Genomic DNA, 22,942 nt, shown 5'->3' with positions numbered 1-22,942 from the left:
TTGCACAAGGGGACGGAGCAAACGCTATTACCTCAAGGGGAGTGGTAAGTTTAGGCACCAGAGTGAGAAAGACAGCAGGCATGGTTTTTGAACACTTGTCTAAGAAAAAGTTCATTATGTAAATTATCAAATAGAAATACAGTATAGAAAACAGTGTCAGAAAGGTGATGAAAGTATATGCAAGAAAAATAAGATGGGAGATAAAGTAAAAAGACCACCCAGAGGTTACAGCAATTAGCAAACAGATGTGTCTTGACCAACCAATTGAAACAAACAAAAGGGTAAAGCCAAAAGACTAGCAAAAGAATAATAATAATTTTGAGTCAAACTGCTGGTTAGGAAAATTCTCTTTTTATAAGCATTTTTTTGTCTTACTCATTAGTAACTCCACATCTTTCTTAATTTTAGACATTTTCTTTTAAGAAAATAATATTTATTTTCAAATTCATAAGCTAAATTAAGCCTATTCGTTGATCATTATGAATGTCTTACACCTTTTTAAAAAAAATTCTAAGTTGCTAAATTTTATGAAAGTAACCATGCTCACAAATAAGAAGAACCTGGAGAGGATATAACTATAAAACATGCTACAAAAATTAAGGTCAGTATTGAGGTAGTGAGTCTTCTTCCTCATCAGTTCAGTTACTCAGTCGTGTCTGACTCTTTGCGACCCCATGAATCGCAGCACGCCAGGACTCCCTGTCCATCACCAACTCCCAGAGTTCACTCAAACTCATGTCCATCAAGTCAGTGATGCCATCCAGCCATCTCATCCTCTGTCGTCCCCTTCTCCTCCTGCCCCCAATCCCTGCCAGCATCAAACAAAGTCTTTTCCAATGAATCAACTCTTCACATGAGGTGGCCAAAGTACTGGAGTTTAAGTGACCAAGTAATCCTACCAGTTCTATACCTAAATGACCCCTCAGACAGTTTCAATTTTTAAGAAGCAAAAATACTTAATCATTGTCTTTTTAAAATTCACTTATCCTAAAAAAGTAATCTTTCTGTTTAACTGCACAGAAAGATAATTAAAACTTATTTAAAAGAACCTAAACCAGTCCTTTAAAAAGAACCCAATCCACTCACATTATATATTTTTATATATAAATTAAAAAGAGCACCCAGAGGTTATGGATGTGAGAGTTGGACTATAAAGAAAGCTGAGCACCAAAGAATTGATGCTTTTGAACTGTCGTGTTGGAGAAGACTCTGGAGAGTCCCTTGGACTGCAAGGAGATCCAACTAGTCGATCCTATAGATCAGTCCTGGGTGTTTATCGACTGATGTTGAAGCTGAAACTCCAATACTTTGACCACCTGATGCGAAGAGCTGACTCATTTGAAAGAGCTGACTCATTTGATGCTGGGAAAGATTGAGGGCGGGAAGAGAAGGGGACGACAGAGGATGAGATGGTTGGATGGCATCACCAACTCAATGAACATGGGTTTGGGTGGAGTCCAGGAGTTGGCGATGGACAGGGAGGCCTGGCATGCTGCAGTTCATGGAGTTGCAGAGTCGGACACGACTGAGAGACTGAACTGAACTGAGAGGTTATGGTACATTACATAACTATATTTAGTATCACAAACTTTTCATTCTTACTATGGCCTTCTTGTAGAATCTGAGGCAGAGTCTAGTGAATACAAGGTTTTTGAAGATTGAGTTTTGTAAGTATAGCAGAATCCCATTAAAGAAAATATAATTGCACATTCCATATTAACCTTACAACAAAAGATGAAATCGACATTATCATCCCTATTCTGTGAAGGAAGAAGTTAACATTAAAAGAATCTGGTATGACTTGGTCAGGTGGCAGAGTCACATGTTATGATTAAGTCAAATATTTTTCACAACACAATTCAGACACACAGTGAATCAATTCATGCTCCCCAAAACATATACTATTCAACTTTAAAATATAAAACAAATGTTAAGCTTAACTCATAATTATTTGAGTAAGCAAAATTCTTTCCATCTGAATGTCCAGTTCTCTTTTCACCCCCTCATCAGCTGCTCTTTCAACATGTTTTCTTGCGGGGCAATTTCCCTGTATCAGGCTGTGTTATTCACTTGTTCAGCTTCCCTGGTGGCTCAGCAGTAAGGAATCCGCCTGCAATGCAAGTGATGCGGGTTCGATCCCTGGGTTGGGAAGATCCCTTGGAGGAGGAGGAACTAGCGACCCATTCCAGCATTCTTGCCTGTAAAACCGCATGGACAGAGGAACCCGGCAGTCTGCATTTTGGGGGGTCACAAAAGAGTGAGACATGACTGAGCAACTAAACAATAACAATTCACATGTTTCTAACCCAGGGAACAAGAAGAAATGCAAAAAGAATGGCATTTTTAACTGCTTGATACCTTACAAAGTGGTTTCAAGGGTCTCCTCTGTTACTCAAAACAGCTTTGTGAGAAAGAACAAACTGACCTACTTGTAGCTCTCCAACATCTTGTATCTTGTGCTTCTACATGTCCCCATACCTTCAGTATATGTAGCTCTCAAAATGAAATACTATTAACCCTCTGCCATGTGATATACTCGAAAGCATTCTTAAAGACTAAGCTAAAAAGTTATTTCTATCTTCAACAGTCTTTCCTGATTTACTAGGCAATAAGTTAGGAAAACATCCACCTTGGTCTTGACTCAACTCTGCATCACAAAACTTACACGATAAATAAAAACAGTAACAACAAATATTCACTGAGGTGCTTACTGAAAGCCAGGCAGTGATCTAAGCACTTTAACAGAGATTAAGTTTTTTTTTTTTTCCTGTGCTCATATCACCCTAAGAGGCAAATAAGTATGATAGTACTTCTTAGCAAAAGAGGAATCGGACATTGGAGGCTGTGTGTCACAGCCAGTCAGTGGCATGCCTTTGACCACTGCATTATACTCTTTGTATCAATATACCACTTTGCAATACAGTGGTAATACAGAGCAATACTACCACTTGCCATAACTGGCTTCTGCTTTGGCCTATGAGCACCTTAAACCTGAGACTATCAAGAAGCGGAGAGGGAGAGCAACAAAGGATGGAAAATGGGTAAGAGGTAAGACCCAAAATATAACTCAGTCTCCGACACTGACCTATATTAATCATATGAGTAGCTTTAAATAAGCTATGATTTTGTTCAGAATTTATCTGGAAACAGTTAAACTGGGCTGCAGAATTTTGTTTAAATGTCAGATTACAATTCTTACTAGAAACCAAAAAGGAAATGTCTTCAAGATTTATGCCTTATTTTTTAAGTTTTCAAAGCCAGTAATTTAAAAACAAAGGTTTAACGCTAAAAATCTTGACATTAACTCAAAAGCAACTATTTTTCAATTCATTATATTTTATAATGTCATCTATCCACCCTGATGTTGCCTATGACCCACAAAACATATCCAACACATTTTATTAATAGCCTTCAAGAGACCAGGCACAAGATTCCAAATTCATAACACTTGGATATTACCCTTGTCAACAATTATGGAATTTGCCAAAGACAAGGGTGAGGAGAGGTGGGGGAGACAATTAGCAAGGACAATAGGGAAAAAAAAAAAAGCAGATGCACCTCTGAACTTGCTGGTGAAAAATTCTAAACAGGAAAACAACTTTGAAAAGAAAAAAACTGTGAAATCTCACTTATGTAAAGATTAGGAAGAGTAGTAGAAAATTCTTATTCCGTAATCAAAACCATTCCCATTTTATCATAGTAAATCATCTCAATTCCATGTATTCTTCCTAAGACACAGTACTTCCTTTAATATTGTGTATTTATGTATGTATTTGTGGATATATATATATATATACACACACACAATCTGTGCCTCAATATCCTTTACCAACAGCTTAACGCTTGGGAAATACAAAATAAATTACACTGACCATAGACATCTATTGTGTGCACAACGCTGGTCAGTTTCCAAGAGGTAGAAGGTCAACTCTGATCTCAAAGAAATTAAAATCAAACTGAGAGATAAAGATAAAATTAAAGTCTACGTGGATATTTTCTACACTTAGACAGGAGGAAAAAAAGGAAGTAGGGAAGGAGAGGGCAGGATGGATACAGAGAGTAGCATGGAAACACATACACTGCCATATGTAAAATAGATAGTCAATGGGAATTTGCTGTGTGCCTCAGGGAGCTCAGTCCAGTGCTCTGAGACAACCTAGAGGGGTGGATGGGGAGGGAGACGGAAGGGAGGTTCAAGAGGGAGGGGACATATATATACCTGTGGCTGATTCATGTTGACACATGGCAGAAACCAGCACAACGTAATAAAGCAATTATCCTCCAATAAAAAACATGTTTTTTAAAAAGAGGGCGGCAATGAGGCTTTTATAAGCCATAAAAAGATTAAATTTTAAAAATCAGTCAGCACCAAGAGGTGATGGAGAAATGGACAATGGCAGACTTGTATAGTCACTTTGGAAAATAGTTTGGGATAGCCTAGTAAATGTGAGCACATGTATAGCTCATAACCCAGCAATTTCACATGAAGGTATAAAACAGAAATTCTTACACAAATGCATGAGATTATGTGAATGTTGTACCTGCAGTACTTGAAACAGCAAGAAAAAAGAAAAAACCGTGTGAATAAATAGCAAGTATAAATGCGTCACTTCTGCTACATACCAAATAATATAGTTGTCAACAGAGCTAGTTGCTTTTTTCTATGAAACACCATTTTTAATGCAAAGAATGTAGCAACAAGAATGACCAACAAACTATGGGAAGGACAGAACTGACAGTGTCAGTTGCCAATGATAAAAGTCAAACTTTCAAAGGAAGTTTAGAATTTTAGAAAACTTGCATCCATCACCATGAGCCTGACACTTCTTATACTTAAAGCATATTTTGAGATTCATGGTGATACTGACAGACGTGATTTGTTTTATATTATACAATGACATGGGCTTCCCTGGTGGCTCAGATGGTAAAGAATCCGCCTGCCAGGCAAGAGACCACCTGCAATACAAGAGACATACGTGTGCTTTCTGGGCCAGGAAGATCCCCTGGGGAAGGAAACGGCTACCCACTCCAGCATTCCTGCCTGGGAAATCCCACGGCCAGAGCAGTCGGGGGCTGCAGTCCATGGGGCTCCAAGAGTTGGACACGACTGAGCAACTACAGCACCACGATACAATGAAATGTGTTAGTGTTTGGAAAAAAATTTGCATTATTCAGTGTACCAATATTTTCCACGTGCCTAATGCATATTACAAAATCATGCCCAGGAAAGATCCACTCAAAAGTCAAGGCAGAAAAAAAAAAAAAAAAAAGTCAAGACAGAAGAAAAAATTTTAATGTTACAAAATACAAAAACTGCACTGATGTGGTTTCAGATTTTACATTGAAATTAACTTTTGAGAAACTATACTTTATCTGGTTTCAGTGTATTATCAAACAACTATAGCTACAATTATCTGAAAAGGCTATTAAGATAGGCCTCCCTTTTCCAAGTACACTACATATCAGTTAGACTAAATTTTAACACACTTCAAATATATCACAACAGATTAAATGGAAAAGCAGATATGAGAATCCATCTGCCCTGTTATTTAATTAAGCTGTTAAAGCAAAGCTAACAAATTCACAATACTTAGAATAAAAAGATTTAATAATTCCCCATTCCTCTGCCATCAAAAAGTAGACACATGGGGGAAATAAATTAATACCAATACCTGCCCTACCTCCAAAACTATTATCTGTTGCTCATCTTTAAAGAAACAAGGTGGAAAATATTAACATTACAGAATACAGACTAAGAACAAAGATGGAGTTCTCAGTTCCTGACTTCAAAACTTACTGAAAAATATAGTAGTCAAAACAATGTGGTATTGACATAAAGAAAGATATATAGACCAAAAGAATAAAAATAAAGAGCCCAGAAATAAATATTCACATACATGGTCAATTTTCAACAAGCGTGCCAAGACCATTCAGTAAGGGAAGGATACTTACTCCTTTCAATAAATGGTGCTAGGAAAACTGGATTTTCATATGCAAAAGAATAAAACTGGACCCTTTAAAAAAATAATTCAAAATAGATCAAAGAGCTAAACCTAAGTTAAAACTATAAAACTCTTAGAAGAAAAAAGGTGAAAAGCTTCAAGACACTGAGTTTACCAATGACTTCTTGGATATGAAACCAAAAGCTCAGCAATGAAAGTGAAAACAGATAAACTAGATTATATAAAATTTAAAACTTCTGTGTATCAAATGTGTGATATCATAAAACAGTCCTTTGGTCTTGGTACCCATTTCTGGATCCAGGCTCCTAAACCTCAGGAATTCCCTATGATATAAGAGCAAGAAAGGTATCCTTTGTTAGTCATAAGAACCCCTTTACAACCACCTCTGAGTTTGTATTAATGAGATTTTTTTAGAAATCCCAAAGGACGGGGATTGGTTGGCAGGGGAACCAACCTTCAAGAAAGGGTTGGAACTTTCAGTTCCACCCTGACCTCCAGGGAAGGAAGAGGGGCAAAAGGCTGAATTAATCACCAGTGGTCAAAGATTCCATCAATCACAGCCACAAAGGGAAAGACAGAGTTTTGAGACATTCCAAGACGGTGAACACATGGAGAGCACCCAAAGGGAGCATGGAAGCTTCAAACACTTTCTCACATATCTTGCCCTACCCATCTCTTCCATCTCACTGTTCTTAAGTTATAGTCATTTATAATAAGCCAGTACTCTAGTAAGTAGCTCAGTAAGTACCATGGTAGCTCAACTGGTAAAGAATCCACCTGCAATGCAGGAGACCCTGGCTCGATTTCTGGGTTGGGAAGATTCCCTGGAGAAGGGATAGGCTATCCACTCTGGTATTCATGGGCTTCCCTGGTGGCTCAGATGTTAAAGAATCCGCATGCAACGCACGAGACCTGGGTTCAATCCCTGGGTTTGGAAGATCCCCTGGAGAAGGGCATGGCAACCCACTCCAGTATTCTTGCCTGGAGAATCCCCATGAGCAGAGGAGCCTGGCAGCCTCCAGGCCATGGGATTGCAAAGAGTCAGACATGACTGAGGAACTAAGCACAGCACAGCACTAGTAAGTAAAATGTAAAAACTTTTCCCAAGTTTTGGGAGCTACTCTAGCAAATTAATTGAACAGGAAGCTGAGAATTGGGAACCTCCCATTTACAGCCAGTTGGTTAGAAGTACAAGTAACAAGCTGGACCTCAATTGGTGTCTGAACTGGGATGTGTTGGGGAGGGAGGTTTGGGGTGCTCAGACACAATTCTGCAGGACTTCTGCCTTACTTAATCCATAGAATGTGATGCTAGCTCCAGGTAAACAGTGTAAGAATTGAGTTAAACGGTAGGACACACAGCTGGTGTTACACAACTGTTGAAATACGGAACATCTAAACATCTGATGTCAGAAGTGAAGCTGTATGTAGTACAGTACTGAGAGTAGAGGAGACGAACAGGAGTGTTTTTTCCTTTATAAAAAAACACAATCAACAGAGTGAAAAAGCAACCTAAAGAATGAGAAAATATTTGCAAATCATGTATCTGATTAAAGTGAGTGAAGTCGCTCAGTCGTGTCCGACTCTTTGCGACCCCATAGACTGTAGCCTACCAGGCTCCTCCGTCCATGGGATTTTCCAGGCAAGAGTACTGGAGTGGGTTGCCATTTCCTTCTCCAGAATCTGACTAAAGGGTTAATATCAAAAACATAAAAAAACTCTTACAACTCAACATCAAGAACATGAACAACCCAAGTAAAGTCATATGAAAAGATGCTCAAGCATCCTAATCATTAGGGAAACGCAAAGCAATCATGATGAATATCACCTTAACACTCTGTCGATGGCTACTATTTAAAAAAAAAAAGAGATAATAACAAATGTTGGCAAGGATGTGAAGAAACTGTTTAATCCTTGTGCACTGTTGATGGGAATTTAAAAGGATACAGCCACTATGGCAAACAGTATGATGATTTCTTCAAAAAGTTGAAAACAGAATTACTAGTATGATCCAGCAATTCCACTTCTGGGTATCTACCCAAAACAACTGAAAGCAGGATCTCAAAGATGTATTTGTATACCCATGTTCAAAATAGCACTAACCACAAAAGAAAGAGCACAAAGAAGGAAGCAACAGATGGACAATATGATACATACATACACTGTAAGATAACCTTAAGAAGGTAGGAAATTCTGACACATGTTATAACATGAATGAACCTTGAGAACAATATCCTACATGAAACAAGCCAAGCACAAAAAGACAAATACTGTATGATTCCACTCATATGAGTTATTTAGTACAGTAAATTCATAGATATAGAAAGCAGAAGGGGTTTGGGGCAGAAGATTCAGTAAATGGGGAGTTGTTCAATAATAACTGAGTTTAGTTTTAGAAGATGAAAAAAGTTGGTTGCATAACAATGTGAATGTAAATAATACGAAAAAATAAACGACACAAAATAAGCCATACTGTACTGTGCCGACATATAAGTAACATACACACCATTAGAACTTAAAACTTATAAAATCAATTCACCATTATGCGGTTTTTAAATCTCACCTGATTTTTCTGTGTTAATTCATTAACTGAACTTTTAAGTTTTTGTAGTTCCTGCACATACACAGCAACTTCCTGGGGGCCTTTGGCAAGTTCACTCCTCAGCTGGCTTATTATGGCCTAGAAAGGAAAAAAAATTAAGAAAACTAAAACAAAAAAGGAAACAGAAGTATTCAAAGGTTTTAAGATTACATAGATTTTTGTCACTGTTGTCATTAAACTTTAACAATTCTTAGAAATTTCACCTTCTTTTTTTATTTTACTACCCCTACTGCTTCCCCACTTCTTTTTTGGGCTGAAAATTAGTTTTCAAAATGTATCCAAAACTTTACAACTTCATTATTTAATAACACATGAAATGAAAAGTTGGCATCCTATTTTATGCATCTGAAACAGCAAACTGCAAACTTGAACTTACTGGCTTTAAATTCTATAATTTAATCCTTCTGAATTTAAACAGGATATGCAAGTTATACCTACATTTTCTCTCAACTTCTATAGCACATTTCAAAATCATGTTAAATGAAACAACCAACACAGAATTACCTTTGAAGGTGACTAATCATTTTTTTACTTTTACTGTAATAGAAAGTATTTGGCCAAAAGGCTATCAAACAGAAGTTATATATAGTTTCATTCACCTGGATCTCTCTACGATCATGGATAATAGCTGGGCAATTTGCTTTAATGTGTTTAACATTTTTTAAATGAAAATTAATGTCTATTATTAAAACAATGGGTTAATCATTTAATAAGTAAGGTAAGAGAAAGATAACCAAAGAATCTGGAAATACAAACTTATTATATATGAAAGCTTCAACCACTAGAGAGCAGGCGACTTGGTTTCCTGCAAGTGATATTAATAAGAGACCTCTGTATTTCTAATATTGCTTATCAGGTTTGCTTTTTACATTCCTAATGTTACAATTATCTTCTTTGTCTATATTCTTCATTAGTAAATACATTTTATAATATGAATACAATAAATCTCATTTTTTTAATAAACACATCAGCATTACCTATATTACAAATGAGTACTTCTCAAGGAAAAAAAAATCTAAGAAAGCCACTAATTAATGTCAGGTGATCTTTTGCTCTAGAATTTGAGGCATATTTTTGTTGTTGTTTCAAGGATTCTCACTGTAATAAGATCAAATTCACTGTAAATGGGTGAAGGTATAAAGTTTTAGAAACAAAACTAGTAAACAAGGTAACCTAACTGAACAATCAAACATTTGGGCTTATTTTAATAACCATAAACAACTGAAATCAGTGTTTTGAGTGTTTTCCAAACTGGTTTGAGGTCAACAAAAAGATTTCAAAAAGATTTTTGGTAATGGCAACATGTCTGAGATAAGTTCATGGCCTGACCTTTTAAGGAAAACATGTATATAAAACATTTCAAAGAAGGAAATGTTTAAATATTCATGTATTTTCAACTGTGTTCAAGTTAAAGTGTATCTTAATGCTCTATCTTAAACTGGTTGTGTAACCTTGAAATGTATTAGGAGTTTACTTCAAATTGCTATGACTAACAACTTTGAATCTTATTCTCTATTAACTTCTTAGAAGGAAAGTTATGACCAACCTAGACAGAATATTAAAAAGCAGAGACATTACTTTGTCAACAAAGGTCCGTCTAGTCTATAGTTTTTCCAGTGGTCATGTATGGATGTGAGTTGGACTGTGAAGAAAGCTGAGCGCCAAAGAATTGATGCTTTTGAACTGTGGTGTGGGAGAAGACTCTTGAGAGTCTCTTGGACTGCAAGGAGATCCAACCAGTCCATCCTAAAGGAGATCAGTCCTGGGTGTTCACTGGAAGGACTGATGTTGAAGCTGAAACGCCAATACTTTGGCCACCTGATGCAAAGAGTTGACTCATTTGAAAAGACCCTGATGCTGGGAAAGACTGAGGGCAGGAGGAGAAGGGGACGACAGAGGATGAGATGGTTGGATGGCATCACTGACTCAAAGGACATGGGTTTGGGTGAACCCCAGGAGTTGGTGATGGACAGGGAGGCCTGGCATGCTGCGGTTCATGGGGTCGCAAAGAGTTGGACACGACTGAGCAACTGAACTGAACAACATTATGGATGTTAATTAAAATAACAGGAACAATCCAGCTACTTTAAATTACTATGCTTTAATCATTTATCACAAGAAAAATTATATTTAAATCTCTCCCTTATCAAAGGAATTACTAGAGTTTTTTACACATAAGTATGCACTAAAATGCAAATTTTGAGTATATTTCATTAAAATACCATGAATCCACATTAAAGATTATAAGATTAACCATGTATAACATATATCCAGTATCTATTCTGCTGATGAAGTCCAACATGCAAAAGAAACAAAGAAAATGTAAAGCAAATGTATCCACAATTATTTGTTATATCTTATAATGTACACTAACTACGTATTTTTTTACTTGAATTTTTAAAAACATAAAAGCAAGCACTTAAAACTTTTTAGTTTACTCAAGAGAACAAAAGATGTAGGAAGAGTATACACCTAAAGATAAATTTTAGTTACGGGGAAGAGGAGAAAGAGGAATGAACTATAGGAAGCTTTCCCTCTCTACTGTACATTGAGTCATTTTAACTTTTTACAATGATCATGTATTATAGCTCTATTTTAAAAAAATTAAGATTGAAGAAAGACAAAATTTCTAAGGAAATACACTCACTATTGAGATACCACTTTAGGTGAAATTCAAAAGGAAGGTTCTGCAAGCCACAGACAGTCCTCACTAGTTAACAGGACAAGCTCATCTGAGCCCAGAAGGCTTCTGTACTTGCCCTCCTTCCTGCTGGGAATGCTGCTCCCAAGTCTTTGCTCTTCTTGCTTACTTCATTCTCCCATGTATCCTCTTTGAGGATACCCTTCCCTGATCATCCTATCTAAAACTGATCCACATTATTGCTTTGTTTTTCCTCACAGCACTTAGGATTAGCTGACGTCCTATTGTGAGTTGGTTTATTTCACATTGTTTGGCTTCCAAAAGGAATATAAGCTTTATGACAGCAGGTACTGTATCTTATTCACTGTTCTATTCCCCACATATATACTAACTGCTTTCACTCAGGCATTAGAAAAATACTCACTTTAGAGAGGAATGATTCTCCTATTCTGTACATGGAAACAGATATATAAGATCCTATAAAATAATGTACATTTCAGAATTTCAAATTATAAAATAATTAAGGAAAGATATTTCAAAGTTCCTGCTAGTGCTTTAGGATTATAATTATTGTCCTAATGGCCAAATACTTTTAGTAAATAATCATGTTAAAGATGGTTAAAATTTGGCTTGATTAATAAAACAAAAAGGAGCATATATTTGAAGTTTGAGATTGTCTTAAAACACAAAATTGCCATATGTTGCTAGAAGGTACTATATTAAAAACAGTACTAATATTAAAAGCCTTCCAAAAAGACATTACCTCAAATTTAAGCATCTCCATTAGAAAGCAGAAAAAATAAAATAAAATGATGGATGAAACATGGAAAACAAAACTGACAAAAGTACACACTGAACATATAATAAAAAGTACAGACACACCTCTAAATCTAACCTCTTACACTAGCAAATCTTTAAGATATGTAAATGTTCTCTTTAATAACCCTGAATGAATGTAACATTTATTCCATCTCTTTATAACCTTTTTAGTTTTAAAAATTAGGATTCAAATGAAGATATTTGGAATATATATAGAATTCGTCAAAAATCATTTCCATTAAAGACAACACCAAATATGTTAGTTACAGCTCTGACATTTCTCAATAATGCAGATTTATAGGAATAATACTTTTATTAACTTTAATTTCTGATCTAAAGAAAATTATTTAAAAATACTTTTAAATGCTTTAGAATGAGTTGTTTTTCCATATGCTTTTAAAAACAGATTTTTTAAATGACAATGAGTTCATAGATTATATTTTTAATGAAAGGAATAGAACATACTGAACAATGTATATCAGATTATGTATCTTGAACCTTGACTAGAAATACAAAACAAATCATTGCATTTTTAGCTTAATTCCTTTTATTGTCTTATTTCTGATGTCAATGTTTAGGTTCAGAAAAGCAGTAATAAAATATTTTTTTATTTTAGTTCTTTAGGTTATATAATTCACTAACACACATAACTGAGAATAAATAAAACTGAATTTTAATAAAATACACACCATATACTAAGGAGTAAATAGAAGCTAAAAATACAGTAAAAAAAACAAATGAGATGGAATATTTAGACAATCATTTTTTCATATGGAAATGGTATAGGACACAACTCAAAAGTATTTTAAGTTATACTCAATACAAATATACAATATGTCAAAATGCAAAAAGTAATAACAGTAAGTATTAGGTTATGATTAATAACACAAATTTACTTCTAACACAATCACCAGACCACCAAAAATGGGAAATGACATGATACAGAAAGACCTGAGTTTCAAGACAGATTTGAGTTCTAGTCCTAACTTCTTTACATTAGGTGCATGAACTTGAACAAGTTATTTAATCTCATTGAAGCCCAGATTCCTTAAATATAAAACCACCTTAATGCTTAACTTACAGAGTTAAAAGAAATTTCTAACCTAGCATTTGAATGGGATTTTTTCCCACGAAACTTCTTTGATTCAGCCTCTCCTAGATTATACATTAGGAGATTTTTATTGGCTTTGATAAGTTCATGAACTCCCTAAAATTATTTGAAAATCTATGGGACTTTTATTACTGGGCTACAAAGATCATGTCTGGGAAATCTGCACTTGGAAGTTCATCAACTTAAAAGTCTGAAATATTAACCATTACAAAGGCTCACATGCCTATGTGTGTTGTAACAAACTTTCACCAATCCTCCACTGATAAGACACAGGAGAAAGTAATAAAAGGAAGATATGGGTTATCTATAATATTTGTACTCCATAGTTCATTAATAATTATGAATAGTGGCTTTTAGATAATCAGCCGAAAAAATCTGAGATGCAAGTTGAAATGTCACTATAACTTAGCTTTTTAAACCGGTAACATGAAAAACTCAGGTCTATATCATATAAGGGAGCTTAAGAACTATAGACAGTAGTAGTTATAATAAAAATACCTATGATACAGTAAGAAAGACAAATGCTAGGATTTTTAAGCAAATATATTTACTACATATCCTAGAATTTGTCATATGCTGACAATTATATAAGGGATTGACAGACAAAAGTCATGTAATAAGAACTGAGAATGTTTATCCTAGAAGAAAATTCAGAGTAAATATGAATAGTCATCAAATATTTCATGTGGAAAAGAACAATTTATTCTGTGTCTGGAACCAGTACATGTAAATTATAGGGAAACAAATGCCAACTCAATGGAATGGCTGACTTAGGAAGAAATATACAACCCCTGCAGCACATAGCAAGAGTTACAGATCACTTATAAAGGGATTCCTGGATGGAGGGTTAGACTAGAAAATTTTTAAGACTTCCTTCAACCACATAACTTAATAATTGATAAATGAAAACCAAGTCTAATAGAAAATAAGTCTTAAATATTTTTTCTAAGCAATATAAGTAATCCAAATGAAGAAAACGAAATCATACCTCCTTTACCCCTATCAAATTGAAATAAATTACTACTTATTAATCTGGAGCAAATTTAAATATAATTTTTCTACAGTATACATTATTTATTAACAGAGTATTACTCCTCTATGCAAACATTCTTCTCTAAGTGTCCAACTTCATAAAGCAAAGATAAAATACTAGCCCATATTGACGATATATAGATATTATTGAGACCCGATGAAAGAAAGGCAAGCAGTGTTTGAGTCATTCAGAACAGAAAAATGCTGGCTTCACTCAACAATGCACATTAAACAAGGTAACATCAGTCTTCTTTGAGTACACTAAACTTCATTACCTCTGAGTTAGTATATTCTGTTTGTAACTTTCTGCACTCATCTTTGAGTTTTTCAGATTCTCTCTCACGCTCCAAGGTCATGTTATCCATTAGTGTTTGAACTTGGACCAGTTCTTTCTTTAACACAGCAACATCTTCTATTCCAGGTCTCTGAAGCTGTGAAGCAACATATTTAAAAAAAAAAAAAAAAAAAAACAGTGAAACTATTTAGTGAACACACATTTTAAAATAACACATATTTTTAAAATAGTTTAACTACTAAGAAATAAAAACAATCTTTTAACATCAATTACTAGATTCCAAACATTGAACACAGAAGTTTTCCCCCAACAATCTTTATCCTTTTTTCACAGAGCTAAATGAGAGCTTTCTCTCATATTTAACAGTGTTACCACTCAAGGTACAAAACAGCAAATACACAATTATCCTTAGGGCTTTAATTGCTTTGCTTTCCTTCACAAACTACACCCACTTATAATAACAATCACTTGTTAATGCTAAATCCCTTCATTTTTTTATCCTATGAAACTGGTAATAAAATGAAGGAGCAGATATAAGCATAATTAGGGTTTCTTGCAGATTGAATCTAATTGATTCACATATTCATATGTTTACTGAGTGGTAAATAAAGGACAGAAAGGAAGGAAGGACAGATCCAAGATTGTTAAGCCTGGGGAGAGGGTTAAAAACATATGGTATCAATGACAGAAATATGATGACTTGATGCTGTACTTGTTGAATTTGAAATGAAAGCTGGAAATGCAATTAGGAGTGTCCTTCTTGCTGTTGTTCAGTCAGTAAGTTGTGTTCAATTCTTTATGACCCCATGGGCAGCAGCCCGCCAGGTTTCCCTGTCCTTCACTATTTCCCAGAGTTTGCTCAGATTCATATCCAGTGAGTCGGTAATGCTACCTAACCATCTCACCCTCTGCTGCCCTCTTCTCCTTTTAGAAGTGTCCTAGACAGATTTATCGCAGAATGCAATGGCACCCCACTCCAGTACTCTTGCCTAGAAAATCCCATGGACGGAGGAGCCTGGTGGGCTGCACTCCATGGGGTCACGACTAAGAGACTTCACTTTCACTTTTCATTTTCATGCATTGGAGAAGGAAATGGCACCCCACTCCAGCGTTCTTGCCTGGAGAATCCCAGGGACAGGGGAGCCTGGTGGGCTGCCGTCTGTGGGGTTGCACAGAGTTGGACACGACTGAAGCGACTTAGCAGCAGCTGGATTTACAAAACTAAAGTTCAAGGAATGGTAAGATCAGAGATGCAGATATGGAAACTACCAAAAACGACAGGTGACATTAAAACAAAACAATAAAAATGTTCATGTCATAAATAATCTATCATAAAATTCCATTCTTATTTTAAAAATCATAGTGTACACACACACACATACATATATATATGTAGGTGGTAAAACTACAGGGAATTTTTATTTCCTCCATTGTAAAACTATACTTTTAAAAATTTCATCAGCATATGTATTTCATTTATCAACTGCAAGTAAGGTGCATTCTAATAAATGGTTTCTAACTTACCAGTTCAGTCTTTAGATCTTGAATCACAGCTGCTTCTTTGTTTAATTCTTCTGTTAGATGTGTCACTTGCTGTTCAGCAGCTTCTCTAAGACTCCTTTCTTCATCATATTTTGACTTTATATCTAATTAAGAACAGTTACATAGATGACATGACATTAACTCTAGAAAAGATAAGTTATACATTCTTGTATATCCAGTGCCTATCTAAATACCACTCTAATTCAAATTCACATTCCTTTGATAAGCATAAATGTACACAATAAAATTATACTTCTGATGATATTCAATGATAAACTTAAATGATCAAATGTCTACATAAAATCCACTCGATTACTAAATTAGCATTTTAATGTATACTCAATCACATAATATTTTTACCTAAATTTTACCTAAAAGCATGTATGTAGTTGAAAAAAATTACATGCAATTGCTAGCATAACCAAATGTTAAATCTATACCATATTATTTAACTTCTTCAAAATGTTACTTGTCAATCTTTAACCATACCTCAAAAGAAAATTCAACTTCTCTAAAATTCAAGAAGAATTTTACAGTGAAAATCAGTTCTTCAAAGGGAGGAGGTGGGAGAACAAATAAAATAACTTACACAGCAACTTTGTTATCATTAAATGCCAGCAATCACCATGATAGTCTGTAACAAATGCTTTACCACACTAAAATACACTGTTTATCTATAGAATATACAATGGCAAAAAGGTAAAGAGACTGATTTATTGGATAAGAATAATCCTGATTTAATTTACCTGCAATTTCAGTGGCAAGTTGGGCTGCTTTCTGTTCAAACAAATCTTTCATTTGTTTAATATTAAAATTTTCTGTTTGGGCTTCTTCTAATTGTTGTTCCAAAGACTGTAGTTCTACAGAAAAGTAGTTATTCAAATACAATGTGAATTACATTTCCTAAACTGTTATTACTTATAGTCATTGTAGGAGTTAAAGACAATCAACATGATCTACTAGCCAATTACGAGTATCTTCACATTTTAAGAATTAATCATATCTCAAAAAAAAGAAAAAATTAATCACAGCCAACACATTTAAGGCCCAAATCAAACTTTACAAACATGTAAAACAAATGAAAGGAATATTTAGCAATCATACCTAAAATATTTATAAATATTTGTTTAAAGATTATTCTAATTTCACATTTCAGTTATTTTTTTGCATCTGTCAACTGACCAAAAAACAATATATCTTGTGCCTCTGATGAAATGTTTTGAAATTAGAAATGTTTTAAGAATAATCAAGGTCTTAAATAAAACAATCAATTAAAATATGCAGTCAATTCTTACTACTTCATTCTCATAAAGAAACTTCAAAGAGACATTAAATACAACAGCTAATCTCAAAATATAATTTTTATTATTCATTGAGCATTCCTCCAGTTAAAGTCCATTCAGTTCAGTTCAGTTGCTCAGTCGTGTCTGACTCTTTACGACCCCATGAATTGCAGCACTCCAGGCCTCCCTGTCCATCACCAACTCCCGGAGTTCACTCAGACTCACATCCATCGAGTCGGTGATGCCATCCAACCATCTCATCCTCTGTCGTCCCCTTTTCCTCCTGCCCCCAGTTCCTCCCAGCATCAGAGTCTTTTCCAAAGAGTCAACTCTTCGCATGAGGTGGCCAAAGTACTGGAGTTTCAGCTTTAGCATCATTCCTTCCAAAGAAATCCCAGGGCTGATCTCCTTCAGAATGCACTGGTTGGATCTCCTTGCAGTCCAAGGGACTCTCAAGAGTCTTCTCCAACACCACAGTTCAAAAGCATCAATTCTTCGGCACTCAGCCTTCTTCACAGTCCAACTCTCACATCCATACATGACCACTGGAGAAACCATAGCCTTGACTAGACGGACCTTTGTTGGCAAAGTAATGTCTCTGCTTTTCAATATGTTATCTAGGTTGGTCGTAACTTTCCTTCCAAGGAGTAAGCGTCTTTTAATTTCATGGCTGCAGTCACCATCTGCAGTGATTTTGGAGCCCAAAAAAATAAAGTCTGACACTGTTTCCCCATGTATTTCCCACGAAGTGATGGGACCAGATTACAAAGATGCTAATCTCATTTTTTAATTTCAAGAGGAAACAAAGTACATCACTATTTAATATAGATCTAAACTTTCATTAACCACCATATTAATGTAATACTTCAAAAGTGTGTAACTTCAGAATATAATGAACTATAATAAGATTAAGATTTCAATAACTGATTAAATTATAAAGTTCACAGGTAATAAACACTCTCAACCTAGAATATGACTGTTAACTTCACTGTTTCAGTGCCATGAAGTAAAACCATAAAACAAAATCCATGTAGCAGGTATCAGAGGAAAAGAAAAAAGTGAAAAAGGCATAAGAAAGAAGGAAAATGAAAAAATAAAAGCTTTAAGTTACCTGCTGATGAATCAGCCACTAATCCATCAGGTTTGGACTCCTCAATGAAAACAAAAAACATAAACAAATGTATTAAAAGGAAAAGACTATACTGTTACAATTGTCAACATGAAAAACAATCTCTGAAATAGATTCTGTCAGGTAAGTGGCAAGATTTCTATGAAAATCAAATCTTGGCCTGCTCACATCCTTCTAGATCTCTAAGATACCAGTAGGCTGTCTGGCATAATGATTTAACTGTAGCTCACTGCCTCTAAGAATTTGTTAACATATTAAATTTTCATGAACTTTGCCAAGATGGCATCTTAAATTCCATAAATTCAGTAATAACATAAGTTAATATAATGGAATGGGTTGCCATGCCCTCCTACTGGGATCTTAACCAACCCACATCTCTTATGTATCCTGCATTGGCAGGTAGGTTCTTTACCACTGGTGCCATCTGGGAAGTCCCTATTATAAAGTTAAAATAGTCATCTCAAATGTAGTAAACAACTACCTTTGTTTTCAAGTACAGAAAATAATATTAATACAGCACATTTTTGACTGTTAATGGCATCTACCTAAAACATAAGTGAACTCTAAGTATTTTAGATTATTAAAACCCTCCTTAATGCATCCTCAATTATAGAAGCTGAGTAGTAATAAGACTGATATCTTGTTATCCATTTATCTTTCTTTTCTAGTCCAAATGACAACTTTTGGGAAAAAGACAAAAAGGCAAAACCAACTGGGAGTCATGTGCTAAGATGTCATGTGCTATCTTAATGTGCTAAGATAATGTGCAGAGGGATCACTAATTATTTTATAAAAGTATTAAAGCTATTGCTAAAGGATGTCATTTTTATTCACAGAAATGAAAACTATATATATATATATTTGGTAAAATCATCATTCTATGATTTTTTATGTATATTCATATAAAAGTCAGAATAACTTTAGTATAAAATCATAATTTGTTGAAATTTTTAGAAAATACATTAAAGAACATTATATAATGAATCTGAGATATCAAATGAAATCACTCAAAATAACCACTTTGGATACTACTACAGTGACTTTCTTGTTCTTTTCTGTATAATTTTTATGAAGTTAAAGTTGTATGGTAGGTATGCATCTGTGTACAAAGACACAATATTTGTTTTCTAAAATCTAACATGAATACAACAGTTTTCCCATGCTTTCAAACAATCACCACTAATTAAAACTATAAGCAGTTAATAATAGTTCTTTCCCTACTAACAGACATTTTAGTGATTACCAATTTGTCACAAACACAAGTGCTTTGAAGTGCTTCACGATTGTTTTGAACCTATATTTTTTAACCACTTACGTATATTGTCAGAAAATAAGAATAATGTGGCCTGGTGTAAAAAAAAAAAAAATCCATAGGTAAATGATTCTTTTGGCCGCACTGGGGCATGTGGAATCTTAGTTCCCTGACCACAAATCTAACCTGCACCCTGTGCAGTGGAACCGCAGAGTTTTTAATCACTTCAGGAAGTCCCATAGGTAAATGATTCTTAATGGAGCACTTTTAAGGAGTTATATCTGAGCTTTCCATATATTGGTTATATTGGTTTGTATTCATTAGAATTTCAAAGGATACATATGTAGGCTAACAAGCACAGAGAAACAATTAGGAAGCTATTCATATCATGCCACTTGTTTACAAAAAAGCATTATACTTAATTTAAAACAATGAAAACGAACAACTTTCATTTTAAGTATTTAAAAGCAATTACTTGTTGCTGCTGCCCTTGAAATTTTTCTAATTCTTTCTTTAATTCTTCTGAGTACCATTTTTCTTCCTAAGGAAAGAAAAGGTTTTAATCAGAAAATTTTTAAAGGTTTTATTTATCTGATACACTGAAAATAAACAAGTATAATCATTTTTATTTTACCTTAAGTGAAGCCTGTAGGTCTTGGACCTCTTGTCTGAGTAGTGTTATATCATCTCTAAACATAAATTGGAAAAAAGGAATTAATGGTTAATTTGCTTTAACAAATCATGGCTAGTGAATATATATTAATATTCTAGTTTTCCCAATTCTTAAAAAAATTCTATAGATTTTATATATAGTGGCATAGATACAGTCCTTGGGAAAATAATTTTATTCTTAAGCATACTGTCGGTCCATGGAGGAACACTTTTATCATGGAAACAATAAAACTGACTGTCAAGTACTGAGACAAAAGCAAAAGGTCTCCCATTAATTTACCAGCAATAAGCATCAACAGCTTCCTACTGCAGTTAGTATAAAATCTAAACTCATTAACAAGGACTATAAAAATCTACACAATCTAATCCCTACCTTACCACTCTCACCCTCATTCACTTGGCTGTAGCAATGCTGGCTCCTTGCTGTTTCCTAAGTCTGAAATGCTCTTTCCTGTCAAAACCTCACCTTCTGTTCCCCTCATCTAATAGTCTGACAAACAATGGTTAAGCAGACAACTCGAAGCCCTTATGCAGAGAGACATTCCATGAGAAAACACATTTGCAATTCTTCTTCTAGATAGGAAGAACATATCTTATCCTCTTGGATTATAAACAGCAGAAAAAGGGACTCTCCTTGCTCCATGCCACTCCAATGACTGCCATGGTAGAAGACTGAAATGAGCTGACTGGGAATACTCATGTGCACTGATTCTAGTACAGAAGGAAAAGAACAGGATCAGTTCTGCTGAAGCAGAAGACCAAGTCCACACAAGCACGAGCATGTCAAGAGAGTAAAATATAATGGGACATACTGGTAGGAAAATTATTCTCTAGGATGGGAGTGAAGATAGAGTCAAGAAACAAAGTCAGCTTCATCTGTGAAACATGGTTGACAGTAGAAAAGGAACCTCTACCTTTCAAAGCCATTCATACATAAAGAATTCATTATTCAACAGAACTTGTCTATGCCAGACTCTCAAGTCATTCAGTTTAATGGGGGAAGAAAACACATAAAGAGTAACAGGCCATTGGTTCTACAACAGAAACAAAAACAGAAGCATAAAGATAGTGGTCACTTCTACCTAGAAGCACTTCATGATAGAGATAAACTTTAAGGTGTCATCTTTAATCTCTGAATACAAAAGTAGAACTAGATAATATATTCCTGCTTATTTCTTGTCTCTGAAAATTTGCCTTTTTATGACACTCTCATTAGTTTTCATTTCTCTGGTGGGGGTGTGTGTGCGTGTACGTGTGCGTGTGTTCCCATCCTTCCCTCTCTCCCCCCGATGTGGTCCTATGAACTTATCCAATTCGGAGAAACCACAGGCTAACTGGAGAAACCTTGGTCTTAATATGTGTATAAAAATGTGTCTATAGGTTTTAAGTTTTCCCTACTTTTTATTAATATTCCAACTCCATGTACAAAACAAAACAATGAAGAGACAAATTAATAACAATATATAGGAATGGCTCATATTAAATTGAATGAAATTGCAAGGAAGATAATTTTAATTCAACTTCTAATTGGGTGCACTCAGTTACCCTAATTAATCTTTCAAAAAGTGCCACTTCATAAATTTTTGAAAGTAACCTGTCTAGCAAAGAAAATCTTCTGAAACATTTAACAGATTGAACAGTCTAGGATATTGACAAAAGAAAATTAGGAAGCATCTATCAAAATTTTAAAGGGAAACTTTATCCAGAAATCCCATTTCTGGAAATATATCTTCCAGATATATTTAAACACATGCAAACAATATATCCACAAAGACATATACCACCACAACATTTATATGTACAAAACACTGGAAATAGCCTGAATGCTTGTCAACAGGAGAATGGTAAGATTCCATGCGGTCATTAAAAACAGTACGATAACTATCTTCAATGATAAGAAACAATCCATAGATACAGACAGAAACAAAAGGTATAGGACAGTGTAGAACTGCTCTTTTATGTAATTATATAATTTATACATTTCTTTATATGTACACAGATATAAGCATATTGTATATATGCAGAGACTATCTTTCTGTACTATTCTATACAAAAAAGGTCTTAATGACCCAGATAACCATGATGGTTTGATCACTCACCTAGAGCCAGATACCCTGGAGTATGAAGTAAAGTGGGCCTTAGGAAGCATTACTATAAACAAAACTAGTGGAGGTGATGGAATTCCAGCTGAGCTATTTCAAATCCTAAAAGCTGATCGTGTTAAAGCACTGTACTCAATATGCCAGCAAATTTGGAAAACTCAGCAGTGGCCACAGGACTGGAAAAGGTCAGTTACCATTCCAATCAAAAAGAAGGGCAACGCCAAAGATTGTTCAAACTATTGGTCAATTGCACTCATTTCACACGCTAGCAAAGAAATGCTCAAAATTCCCCAAGCTAGGCTTCAAAAGCATGTGAACCAAGTACTTCTAGATGTACAAGCTGGATTCAGATAAGGCAGAGGAATCAGAGTTCGTATTGCCAACATTCATTGGATCATGAGAAAGCAAGAGAATTTCAGAAAAACATCTGCGTCACTGACGATGCTAAAGCCTTTGTGCGAATCACAATAAACTGGAAAATTCTTAAGGAGATGGGAATA

The 22,942-nt window shown here is 34.9% G+C and overlaps 1 protein-coding gene across 1 annotated transcript in view; it reads right to left on the bottom strand.

The window, feature by feature from the left end:
* The window catches only part of EEA1 (early endosome antigen 1), a 131,868-nt gene that overhangs the window by 54,164 nt on the left and 54,762 nt on the right, over positions 1 to 22,942 (bottom strand). Inside the window, exons 4-10 of the mRNA XM_040234418.1 lie at positions 20,303 to 20,357; positions 20,144 to 20,209; positions 18,399 to 18,438; positions 16,751 to 16,864; positions 15,987 to 16,108; positions 14,443 to 14,598; positions 8,526 to 8,642 (exon numbers count right to left, since the gene is read on the bottom strand). Of these exons, the coding sequence (XP_040090352.1) occupies positions 8,526 to 8,642; positions 14,443 to 14,598; positions 15,987 to 16,108; positions 16,751 to 16,864; positions 18,399 to 18,438; positions 20,144 to 20,209; positions 20,303 to 20,357 (670 nt within the window). The remainder of the gene's footprint in view (positions 1 to 8,525; positions 8,643 to 14,442; positions 14,599 to 15,986; positions 16,109 to 16,750; positions 16,865 to 18,398; positions 18,439 to 20,143; positions 20,210 to 20,302; positions 20,358 to 22,942) is intronic.

Source organism: Oryx dammah, unplaced genomic scaffold, assembly GCF_014754425.2.
Source record: "Oryx dammah isolate SB20612 unplaced genomic scaffold, SCBI_Odam_1.1 HiC_scaffold_29, whole genome shotgun sequence".
Lineage (NCBI taxonomy): Eukaryota > Metazoa > Chordata > Mammalia > Artiodactyla > Bovidae > Oryx > Oryx dammah.
Note: the sequence above shows the minus strand (reverse complement) of the source record. Positions and strands in the feature narration are given on the sequence as shown.